The sequence below is a fragment of the Phocoena sinus genome, chromosome 9 (genome assembly GCF_008692025.1).
Source record: "Phocoena sinus isolate mPhoSin1 chromosome 9, mPhoSin1.pri, whole genome shotgun sequence".
NCBI classification, from domain to species: Eukaryota; Metazoa; Chordata; class Mammalia; order Artiodactyla; family Phocoenidae; genus Phocoena; species Phocoena sinus.
In genome coordinates, this window is record NC_045771.1 from 20,491,301 (window position 1) to 20,503,778 (window position 12,478).

General features: G+C 53.0%; 1 protein-coding gene across 5 annotated transcripts in view; it reads left to right on the forward strand.

Annotated features, from left to right (window-relative positions):
* The first annotated feature begins 1,497 nt into the window (after window positions 1-1,497).
* The window catches only part of PLXNA4 (plexin A4), a 373,377-nt gene continuing 362,396 nt past the window's right edge, over window positions 1,498-12,478 (forward strand). For all 5 annotated transcript variants that reach the window (XM_032643655.1, XM_032643651.1, XM_032643653.1 and 2 more), the window contains exon 1: window positions 1,498-2,729. In XM_032643655.1, the coding sequence (XP_032499546.1) occupies window positions 1,545-2,729 (1,185 nt within the window). In that variant the 5' untranslated portion in view covers window positions 1,498-1,544. The remainder of the gene's footprint in view (window positions 2,730-12,478) is intronic.

Sequence of the window (12,478 nt, forward strand, 5' to 3'; positions counted from 1 at the left end):
AAACATAAAAAAACCAAGAGCAATATTGTAATAAATTCAATAAAGACTTTAAAAAAAAAATGAGAAAAACGAAATGGGGCTTCCCTGGTGGCGCAGTGGTTGAGAGTCCGCCTGCTGATGCAGGGGACACGGGTTCGTGCCCCGGTCCGGGAAGATCCCACGCGCCGCGGAGCGGCTGGGCCCCTGAGCCATGGCTGCTGAGCCTGCGCGTCCGGAGCCTGTGCTCCGCAACGGGAGAGGCCACAACAGTGAGAGGCCTGCATACTGGAAAACAAAACAAGACAAAACAAACAAAAAAAAACAAAACAAAAAAACCCAAAATGACATTGGGGCTCAGACCTGGGCAGTGCGCCCAGAGGACCTGGTGGCAGCCTCAGAGTAAAGGGATCCGGGATGTGGGTTGTTAATCTGGCCTCATGCACCGTCCAGCAGGGGGGAGGTGCAAAGGAGAAGCTTCCCCTGCAGTAGGTGCAGACCCAGAGGGCCAGGGCTGTAATGGACAGCCCCCCAAAAAGGGTTGTTTGAACTAGTCTTCTATGCGTAAACAGTCACTGGTGGACGTCCCCGTCTGTGCCTGGCTGGAGTAAACTGAGATGTTTTAGCAGGACAGCATGAGAGTCTGCCATGGACTTGGACAGTCCTGGTCCTGGTTTCAGTTGGCCTCTAGGGCTTTTAGCTGTGCAAACTGGATTACTCCCCTCAGCTGTAAGGTGGGAGTGTCAGTAGTACTTATATCACGAGGCTAGTCGGGGTCCCAGCAGGAAACATTGTACATACAAATCAGGTCATTTGCACAAAGGTTAATAGAGGGGGTCTTGACACGTGCCTCCTTAGAGGCAGGGCAGTGTTTGGGGGCGAGAACATTGAGGCCCGTTCCCTCCCCTAGGACCAAAGGGAGGCAGGCAGGAGGTGGTTCACAGGACCTGCAGCCCCCCTCCGCTCCTCCTAGCCTCTCCCTGTCCCACTGGGCTTCGGCTGATTCTCCCCACTGGCTGCACCTAACCAGGCCCAAGGGCAAGGAGCCTGCAGAGGTATAGTCCATACAGGTCAGCCTCCTGGGCATGGAGAAGGGTAGAGAGTAGATCTGGAGGGGCAGATGGAAGCTGCCCTGCAATGAAGGGTTTGTTAAGATGAAATGAGGGTCTCTGGGAGGTGCTGGACAGTGGCTGATGCAAAGTCAGCCATTCTGTGGGCAATGGCTATTTATCATCATCATCATCACCATCACCGTTATCATTGTTGTTACTGTTGCTGGTATTATTACTAGTACTATTACTGAAGTGCCCTCCTGCTGCCCTCCCTCTTGGGCACTCATACCCACACACTGGGGACTGGCTCCCTTGGCCCCAGCGTCCCCCATTGCAGGTCTGTTTCAGCGTGTGCAGGATGCTTGAGGGCCCAGCCAGACAAGCTGTGGGGTGAAACTAAGCCTCTGCCTTTGTCAAGCAGCATCACGTCTTTCCTTTCCCCCCGTAGGGAGCCTGCACCCCTCCCTCGACACTGCTGTGCCGAGTGTGACTGTGACCCGAGGGCGCATCTCTGAAATGAGAGCCATGCCTTGGAATTGGACCTGCCTGCTCTCCCACCTCCTAATGGTGGGGATGGGCTCCTCCACTCTACTCCCCCAGCAGCCACCCCTGCTGCCCCAGAAGCGGTCTTTTGTCACGTTCCGCGGGGAGCCCGCTGAGAGCTTCAACCACCTGGTGGTGGACGAGAGGACAGGGCACATTTATGTGGGGGCCGTCAATCGGATCTACAAGCTCTCCAGCGACTTGAAGGTCCTGGTGACCCACCAGACTGGGCCGGACGAGGACAACCCCAAGTGCTACCCTCCCCGCATTGTCCAGACATGCAACGAGCCCCTGACCACCACCAACAATGTCAACAAGATGCTCCTGATAGACTATAAGGAGAACAGGCTGATTGCTTGCGGGAGCCTGTACCAAGGCATCTGCAAGCTCCTCAGGCTGGAGGACCTCTTCAAGCTGGGGGAGCCTTTTCACAAGAAGGAGCACTACCTGTCGGGGGTCAATGAGAGTGGCTCTGTCTTTGGGGTGATCGTCTCCTACAACAACCTGGATGACAAGCTCTTCATTGCCACGGCTGTGGACGGGAAGCCAGAGTATTTCCCCACCATCTCCAGCCGGAAACTGACCAAGAACTCAGAGGCGGATGGCATGTTCGCATATGTCTTCCACGATGAGTTTGTGGCCTCGATGATCAAGATTCCTTCGGATACTTTCACCGTCATCCCCGACTTTGATATCTACTACGTCTATGGCTTCAGCAGCGGCAACTTTGTCTACTTTTTGACGCTTCAGCCTGAGATGGTGTCTCCCCCTGGCTCCACCACTAAGGAGCAGGTTTATACGTCCAAGCTCGTGAGGCTTTGTAAGGAGGACACAGCCTTCAACTCCTACGTGGAGGTCCCCATTGGCTGTGAGCATGGCGGGGTGGAGTACCGCCTGCTGCAGGCCGCCTACCTGTCCAAAGCTGGGGCCGTGCTCGCCCGGACCCTCGGGGTTCGCCCAGAGGACGACCTCCTCTTCACCGTCTTCTCCAAAGGCCAGAAGCGGAAAATGAAATCCCTGGACGAGTCGGCCCTGTGCATCTTCGTCCTGAAGCAGATCAATGACCGCATTAAGGAACGGCTGCAGTCCTGCTATCGAGGCGAGGGCACGCTGGACCTGGCCTGGCTCAAGGTGAAGGACATTCCCTGCAGCAGCGCGGTGAGTCCGGGGAGGGCCTGTGGGCCGGGGTGGCATGGTGTCGAGACCTAGGCTGTGGCCTCCGTGGGGTGTGAATCATCTGTCCCATTTTGTAGATGAGACAAGTATATCCCACCTCCGGGTCTCACTGGACTCGGATTATCACCAGCTCAAGCATGCTGTGACCATGTCACTGAGCTTATAAGAGTCAGAGCTGGAGCTAAATGTAGATTTCCTGTCGGCACTTTTCTCTATTCTGGTTGGCTCACTGGCTGTAAGAGGAGAGGCTGGAATAGGCAGAACTGTGTGCCATAGATGCCACGTGCACCAGCCGTTCTTGAAGGCTGCGCTGTCGTATGCGGTGACTAGAGAGGTGTACCCACCTTCTTACCGACCATGCTGCAAGTCACTGTCCTGGGAGCTTAGAATAAAAACAATGGGTGGTGGAGGCAGAGCTTAGAGTAAAACCAGTACTGGGAGTGGCGAGGCAGTCATTTTACATTTGGGGTAGATGTAGAACTTCAGGAGAGGTATGTTTTTAGCCCCTTGCCTATCTTTAGGAAATGGGAAAATAAGATCAGAAGAAGTAGGGTGAGAGTCCAGTGAACATAGAGGGGAAAACCTATTTATTAAGTATCTTCTGTGTGCACAGTCTCATGGAAGAAACGTGTCCAGAGCAGCCATGGAGCAGTGCTGGGTGACAGAGGGCTGAAGGAAACCAGGGGGCGGGGAGAATGAAGGGTTGGTTTAGGAGGCCTGCCCAGGGCCCGTGAGCCCTGAGGGACAGACCGGACCTCAGAACTGCTGGGCAGCCACCAGTGCCACGGGAGACACAGCCTCCTGCCTCTCCCAACATAACTCACTTGTGACCCAATGTGAAAAGCACCTGCCTTTCTGTGGCTTGACTTCTGTTCATCTTCATTGTTGTTTTTTTCTCAACCATTCTTAACGTGACTTGGAAGGTTCAGCTCTTGGCATCTTCTATGCCCTGTGTCACTTTCCTTTCCCTTTTTCTTTTTTATTGTCCAGTTGAAAAATTATGAACCTAGTTGGAGAAAATCTATCCTGTAGTCTTAATGTAGGGAGAAGAAAGGACAGTTCAGTCATCAGGTAGAAGTATGCACGTGCATGGATGTGATTCTTGACTCCTAGTCAAACTTTGGTGGAATTCCATATTAGGAAAATGTACTTGGATTGATTTAAGAAGTGCAAGTTTCTTTCCATGCCAAGCAGACCTCAGAGGGCACTGGCACCCACACCTCCAGCACGCGGTGAGGCCATTCCTCCGGGCAGTGGGATTTGGGGGAGGGGAGAGGGAGGAGAAAGAAGGAACTCACTTGTGCCCCAAGGTTTCTCTTTGGTGCCCTAGCATTTAGGCTCAGGCTGTTTTCTAGTGATGAGTTTTCCAGTTACCTGGGCTGATACTAAAAGATGCCATTTCTTCTTGGGGGTTCTGGAAAGCCAGGAGACCCCTAGTGTCGCAAAGGAAATGGGAGAGACACCAGGCGCCAAAGAAGGAAGCAACATGTTGACCATCATTTCCAGGCCAGAGAATTGAGGGGAGTCCCCTGTATCTGCTGAGCCCTAGCAGGTGACATATCTTTTGGAGACTTTGGTTTGGGCAGTAGGTGATCCACTCAGGAGAGTCTGTGAGACTAGTTTATGAACTTGGGGGTCATGCACTGCTCCCACATGAAGGCAGTGAATGACAGGCCAGGTGCTGTGCTTTGTGTATGTATATTACACGCTCAGACGTAGGTCCCTGGGGAGATGCCCTAAGAGTGTTGACATGGGGAAGGTGCCCAGAGATCCCTTGGTCTTTACCTTCATTCTGAGGCCCAACAACTTGAATGAGTTAGTTGCCCCAGGTCATAGAATTTGTGAGTGAATAGCGGAGACCGCATTTGAAGAGAACCACCACCCCCCTTGCCTCTCACCACCACGCTTGCACACATGCGCACACATACACACTCCTACACACATGCATGGCCACGTACACAAGAAATACCCTCACAAGCACTCACATATACACCTGTGTTAGAAAATAGCAAGTTCATGCTGTGTGCTTACTAAACAGCTCGTTCTTTTGAGATCAGAGGGGTTGGCTATTTTTGCTGCAGAAAACTTGCTCCAATCCTGTCTTTTCGGGCAATGCTTTTGGGAGTAAAATCAGCTGCGGAGATCAGCCTGGCTGCCCATGGGCAAGCATTTGCTCCCTGCCACAGTACAAAAAGCAAAGTTCATCACGGGAGTCTGCAGAGCTGCAGGTCCTAACATCCGCCTGGCGGCCTTGGAGAGAACAGAGGGAAGGCAGCTTTGCAAGACAGGCTAATGCCAGGACTGGGAGTAATGGAGCCAGATAACAAGCTTTTGATTTTTCTTTGGGCTTTAATTAGCCTTTTCAAGTTCGAGGCAAGTTCAGGGCTGAGAGCAGAAAGGAGGAGGCCAGAAACTCCGCACAGGGCTGGGGCTGTCTCCCCAGCCAGTCTAAAAGGCCACACCAGCTTTTAATGCACAGGATCAGTTTCCTTTGATTCAGCCCACACTCGAGTTAGTTTGCTCTGGGGCTTGGCTACGGTTCTTTTGGCCTCAGCTCAGACCACGCAGGCCAGGCTCCTGGGTGTCCCCGTTGAGGAGCCCTCACAGGCACAGTGTTTGCAAACCCAGCTTTTCCTGCACTCATTCATTCACAAGACCGTTGGTTTCCTTTCCTTCTTGCCTTCTTACCTTGAGGCAGGGAGGGATGAGATGAATTCTAGAGTTCTTTTCTGCCTCTGAGTCCAGGATTCCCTTGAGGCCTGGGAAGGGGAACCGATTCTCAGACGGCCTCTGTCCTGCGGCGTTTCAGCTGCAGGAAAGTGGGGGAGGGGAGCATGAGGCCCAGGAGGCTGACTTTAGGACTTGTTTTCTGTAGGGTTGGGTGTCCCTTGTGGGTTTTGTCATAGTTACAACTCAAAGAGCTTGAAAAGTGGTTCCTTTTAAAACTGAGATATAATTGACATGTAACACTATATTAGTTTCAGGGGTATGGCATAATGGTTCAATATTTGTATATATTGCAAAATGATCACCAGAAGAGCCTATAGTTAACATCCATCACCATACATAGTAACACATTCTTTTTCTTATGATCGGAACTTTCGAGATCTACTCCCTTAGCAACTTTCAAATATACAATACAGTACTATCAACTATGTCACCATGCTGTACATTACATCTCCAGGACTTATTTTGTATCTGGTATTTTGTACCTTTTGCCCAGTGACTCATTTTTATTGTGCTCCTGTTGTCCTAGTTCCCTAAGCTAGAATGCTTGTTCCATGGTACTCTTCAGGCCTTTCTGGTCTCTTCATTTCCTGGGATTCACATTCCTTCCCCTGAACTCATGCCTCCAGGACTCAGAGCAGGTAGTAGTATGAGCCCTGAGGCTCCACCCCCTCACCAGGTCCCAGCTGTGTTTGGCTGTGTTCAGGGAAAATGGGGTCGGAGCCTGCCATGCATGGGGCGTTGGTGGAGCCACGTGGTGGCCCACAGCCTGGTGACCCGCTGCAAGGAGAAGCTTTAGGCTGGGAACCTGGAGCCTCGATCTGCAGGCCCCCGGGGAGCAACCTGTTGTCTTTATTCCAGGAGAACCAGAGAGGCTGGCTGAGCCCCTATCACAGATAAGGGCCAGCCGGCCAGGAGTGTCTTCCTCTTGGGACTGTGTCCCTGTGAACATCAGCGCATGTTGCAAACGAAAACCCTGGAGTGGGCGTTGGGTGTAGAGGCTGGGGAAGCAGCCCAGGTGTTTGCTGGTGCTTGGGGGAGGGGGGGATGGAAGCAACTTCTAGTTTTGCCTTCTGGGCCTCTGCCGTTGCGGAGCACAGGCTCCGGACACGCAGGCTCAGCGGCCGTGGCTCACGGGCCCAGCCGCTCCGCGGCATGTGGGATCTTCCCGGACCAGGGCACGAACCCGTGTTCCCTGCATCTGCAGGCGGACTCTCAACCACTGCGCCACCAGGGAAGCCCTACCATTCTTTCTTGTGTTCTGTTTTTCCCAGCTTGGATGGAAAGAGGTATCCAAGAACAAATGGGCTGGCGTCTGAAAATTACTCTAAGGACCTCAGGAGGGCCTGTGCAGAAGGAGGGTCCTAGAGGGATCAGCCAGGGCTCCTCCAAGTGTGTCTTAGGACTTGGGAGACTGTAGATCAACCTAAGGCCTTTTGCTGGTGAGCATCCAGGGGCGGGCTTAAGGATAATGATGTAATTTCTTTGTTTCTGCTGCTCAACCCTGAGATGGTCTCTATCTTTGGTGCCTTGGAAGGCTGCTATCCGGGGTCCCCAAACCCTCTGTCTGCAGAGCAGTGACAATTGAGACAAGGAGCTCACAGCCTGAGGCTCTTGTCATGTGCCACAGCCCTAAGCAGGCCAGGGCGACAGCTCTCAGCCCCTTTCTGGGAGCCCCAACACTCCTGACCTGCAGTGGGACTGCTGGGCTGGAGGCTGTGCTGTTGAGGCCCAAGGCTCTCGTGTTCTATGCGGGCGGAGATGCCCGGTGTCCTGGAGGCCCCCGGGCATGGCTATCTATATCTCCTCACCCTTTCTTCAGCCTTTGGGGTCACCTCACAGGACACTAGCCCTTCTGCCTCCAAATGAGTTAATGAATGGATGAAACTCTCATTAGGCCCTTGGCAATGTACCCTCTCCTGGTTGGTGCCAAGAATCATGACATGACATCAGTTTCCAGGAGCCTAGGAGTCCAGGAGAGAGACGCATCCAGGCGGGTCATTACAGCCTGTGTGACGGGAACGAGGGCTGTGACCATGAGAGTGACTGTCACTCATGCCACTTAAGTCTTCCCTAAGTTTGGAGCCAGTTGGATTGGATGTAGGAGTCCTACAATGGATGTAGGAGTCAGGCAGCATCAGCTTCAGTGCTGAGAAGCCTGGATGAGCAAAACTCAGCTGCTTAATCGCACCCTCAAGACTCGACCTTGGAACTTAGAAGATGTCGGTCCGTGGGACGGAGACTGTCACCGGAGTGACCGCCTCACACCTGTCCAGCCTCAGTAGCGGGGGCAGAGGGTGGTGGCCTCCGAGCCGCCCCACAGTCCCCCTGGGGAGCCCGTGTGGTGCCTGACAGTTGACAAAGGGCTTCATTGCCTCCTCTTCTCTCAGCAGTTCTCAGGATAATAGGAAAGGCAGACATCCTGTCCAGTTGAGGAGATGGAGAAGCGGAAAAGTCAAGTATTTCACTGAAGGTCATGTAGTTGGGGGACTCGCGCCTTCTCTGCATCCTAATTCTCAGCCAGGTGCTCTTCCCGCTGGTGATTCTGCATGACGCAGCGGTGCCACCTGGGCTGGGATGACTCACGGCGCAGGGCCGTCTGGCATTGCAGGGCGTTTGCCTTGCTGGGCCCTGCAGCAGTAAGTACCAGTGGCACTGGGCTCTGCAGTCACCGCGGGAACTAGGAAACCCCTCACATTTCCAGAAGCCCCTGACGGAGAGCCATTGCCAGGCCAGGGGCCTGCCTGCGTTCAGGGTTTACTCACCGGCCCTGCTCAGTCTCGCAGGGTTCACAGAGGCACCCGGGACCGAGCTTTTTGTCGGGGAGTGGGAAAGGAGAACCCCGTTTGTGTGTGCTGTTGCTGTGACTCATATCCATTGCTCTCCGGCAGGGCAGTCCTGGGAGGAGACAGGGTCACCCCCTGGACGCGGGCTGGCCTCCCAGCCCAGCCTGGATGGTCACGCCGTTCGGTCTGGCGCCTGGGATCCTGAAACTCCACCAGAGTGCGTATCCGGAATGGCCAGGCAGCCACCCCAGGCTCCGGGTGCCGGTTTCTGCCCGTCTGCTCGGGCTGTTTTCTTTTCCTGTCAGCAGGAAGTGCAGCTCTGACTGGATGGGTATGTCCTGTTGTTTGTGGCGCGAGGCAGGCCTTTCTCTTTCTGCTCAGCGGCAGTCCTCTCTCGGACCAGGAACTTCTGCTCCTGTCTCCCCCATCCCTCCTTCCTCAACTCCAGTTCACTTCACACACAACGCGCGCGCGCGCGCGCACACACACACACACACACACACACACACACACACACACACGGCGGCCATTAAACATGCACCGCATACACCACACTCAAGTCCCAGTGACAGCACACATCACAAATCTCCTTCCACATCAGCCCAAGCCCTCACCCCTCACAGCCCATTGACCCCGTACTCCAGACTTGTGTTTTAGCGGTGGGTTGGGAGGTGCTGCCATATCACAGACCCTATCTTTATTCAAGTTTTCCCCCCCTCCCCTTGAGATGGCTCCTGTTCCAGGTATTCAGGTGAAAAGGACACCCACCTCTTTCCCTTTGGCCAGCAGAATTTGCGATTAAAGTTGCACCTCAGCCAAGTACACGTGGTGCTTTGGGGTCCAGGATGGTGGCTGAGCCCTGGGGGATATGCTGGGCCTGATGAGAGGAAGGGGCTTGAGGCTGGCCTCCTAGGCTGGGCATGACCTCCCAGGACACCACCCTGGAGCCCATTGGGCCAGCAGGGAGGGTGACGAGACCCAGGAATCACATCTGCAGACCGTTAACACAGACAGCTGCCACGACCTCAGGGCAGGGTTTACTGAGCAGCGGTTAGGAGGTGAGGCCGGCAACACCGAGAGAACGACTTCATGAAGCCCTGCACAGAGGCGTGCACCCCTATACACACACCCACGTGCGCACACGCATCCTCTCCACTCTGGATATATGAATCACTTTCTCATGGTGTCTGTTCCCCGTCATTTCTGTCTGTCTGTCGCTCTCTCTGCTGTGTTTCACTCTCTCACTTACACTCACACTCTGTGCACAGTCATCCCTGAGGCTCCCTCTTTCTGTGATTTATCCTCCCTCACACCTCCACACTACACACAGCAGCTAATACAGCGAGATTTCTCTCCCGTGTACACACACGCTCACGCAACACACACACACACCCCGCCCCCGCCCCCCCCCCCCGCCCCAGATGGTGTGCGACAGCCCAGCCCAGATTGGCAGCCAGGCCTCTCATTCAGTCAGCACACAGACTGGCCTGACTTATCCATCCAGATCTTCATTTCTGGGCCTTTCCTTCAATTCCCGTCATCCTCACAGGGTGGCGTCTTGGCTGGGATGCTGGCCTGGGAGCTTGGGCCTCTGGGTCTCAGCCAGGTCCAGCTCGTGAGAGATCACTGAGCTGGTGAGCGGTTTCCTTTTTGCTTTAAATTATACATTTCACCTTCTAGAAGGAGGTGATAAAACAATATCCCTTTAATAAAGTCTGCTGAGACTCCTAGGGAAAGAGAAATACAGAGACATTAATAAATGATGATGGTCACAGAGCACCTTATATTTGTAGAACACTGAAACATCTCATAGCATCATCAGTGTAGTCTCCTTTGGTTACAGTAACCACCTGATGAGACAGAAAGAGACTTAATAATATTGCTGTGATTTCATACTGATATTTTTTCTCCACCAATACCTGCTTTTGAGAGATTTGGGCTGTACCTAACCCAGATGTTATGTTCAGAATCCCAGGCCTGGAGCGTGCCCCATCCGCCTTCCCTGCCATCCAGCACGTGTTATGAATGCTAAGTTAAGGCCTTTGAAGGAGAGGATACATTTCCAGCCAGATCCTCCCTGCTGTCACCTTCATGTGCCCCTTAGTTTTTGTAAGACAGAAGGGAATGACTACACGTTGGCACACGGAGCTTGCTTCATTTCATTAACAAAGTTAGTGGAGAGCAGGAAAAAAGACAACTCACGGAGTTCTCCATTCGGCCTCTCAATTTACATTTTTTTCCTGGTGGATTGGGCCCCGCATGCTGTCCATGTGTTTGAAACGGGATCAGCGGGGGAGAAGAAAGCCCACATCTTTTCCCAGTCTCGGTGTCATTACTGTGTCTCTGTCAGCGTTCCAGAATATAATGGGATTTGTTCAGCTGATTTATCCTGCATGCAGGCAACATTATCCAGACCCATACTTGGGCCTGAGGAGCAAAGAGGGGAAGATGCACAGCAACGAGAGTGGGGCTAATAAAATTTATTCCCGCTAACAAGGGAATGACCTACCCCATAATTCAGCCTGACCATTGGGACCACTGTTTCCTAGTGCCCGCTAGAAAACACACAGACTTAATCATTGTGGTGTGCCCTGCTCCAATTACAGTCCTGGTGGCAGCTGAGTTTGTCTGCAGTAGACAGGGAGAGAAGTGGGAACGTGGGATTGATGGGCTGGGTGGGATTTCTTTGCCCTTGACAGGCAGCCACTGGGGACCTCTGAAGCTTAAGGTACAAAAGGAAAGGGACAGCACCCGAGTGGGTTTTGCTTGGAACCATTCCAAGGCCTTCCTTGGTCTTTTCCAGGGGCCCAGCTTTGGCTTCTGGACTAGTCCCATCACGGAGGTCACCTGCAGAACTGGGCTAGTGGATTTTCATTCCTATTTCTTTTGCTTGGCCTGCCTGTATCTCCAGTCATGGTGTCGTGGCCCTCAGTCCTTACCAGAGGGAGGAACGCAGGGCTTTCAGCAGCTGAGCTAATGAGGAGCAGGTCAGGGGTTCAATCCCTGGGATCCTGACTTGGAGCTGCTCTGTGCCCGCTATGCTCAGCATCTCCTAGGAGCGGTGCATTGCTACGGCTCGCTACTGGTTACACTCTGGACTGCAGAGAGGGTGCTGGGCTTAATGCCCGTCTCTTGGGAAAACAGCTCAAATTAGTGGCATTAGTTTCCTATTAGAAGGATAGGTTGTTATCATGATGATTGAGTGACCATGTAGATGACCTGTATTTTGGTACCCACCCTTTTGAGTTGCTTAGAAACAGGGCACGTGGCTCTTAGAAATCTTGGTGCGATTTGTCGGGTTCTTTCTCCAACCCCAAGACAATTTTCATGAAGCCCCTTCAATAACATGTTGGTCTAACTGGTTACTGTGGCTGTGGTTTGCTGGCTTCCCCTCTCTGTCTCTGCACATTCATTCCCCCTACAATCTCATTGAAAAAGACACAATAGAGAACCGTTCTGAGATAATGCATTAGTGATTAAGTGGAGGAGGCCTCCTTCCCGCTCCTTTCCTGACGTCTGGGCTCACAGCCGAGGTGTAGGGCCGACCTTCACCTCTGTCGGGGCTTCTCCATCTTTGAAGAGAGTTCAACCACCTGGGGTCAGCACGGGCCATGGGCAGAGCTTCGGGGAGGGTTAGAAATCATAAGAGCGGGAGGAAAGTTTATGCAGAACAGTGAAGCAGTCAGAGGGTGGTACCGTCCAAGTTTTGGGATCTCTTTCTCTGTTACAGAAACGAGCACTCAGGCACGTGGGACTATTTTATGGAGTAACAGGCTTTCTGATGAGAGTAACCTTAAGCCAACCAGGGCCTCCCCACGGGGTTCCTCCCTCCCTGAGGGCTCTCTCTGCTTCCCTCCTGCCCTGCCGTCAGACGGCACACAGAGTCATACACAGTGAGCATCAGACCCTGGTGCGTTGATGAACACCTTGGGGTCAGTGGTTCTATTTGACATCTGGCCCCAATAAGTGGGAGATCATTATCTTCCTGTACCGCAGAGATTTACATCTGGGGTCTGTATGTAGACATGAGCTACTACACTTACCTGATCAATATCTCCCTTTATAAAGAAATCCCACATGTGAAATTCACTGCGGAGGTCTGCTCTGGTCAGCTCCTGGTGTGTGTGTGTGTGTGTGTGTGTGTGTGTGTGTGTGTGTGTGTGTGTGTGTAAGTGTAATTAATTAGTGGGAAGATGTTTGGGACATGAATCTAAGGAC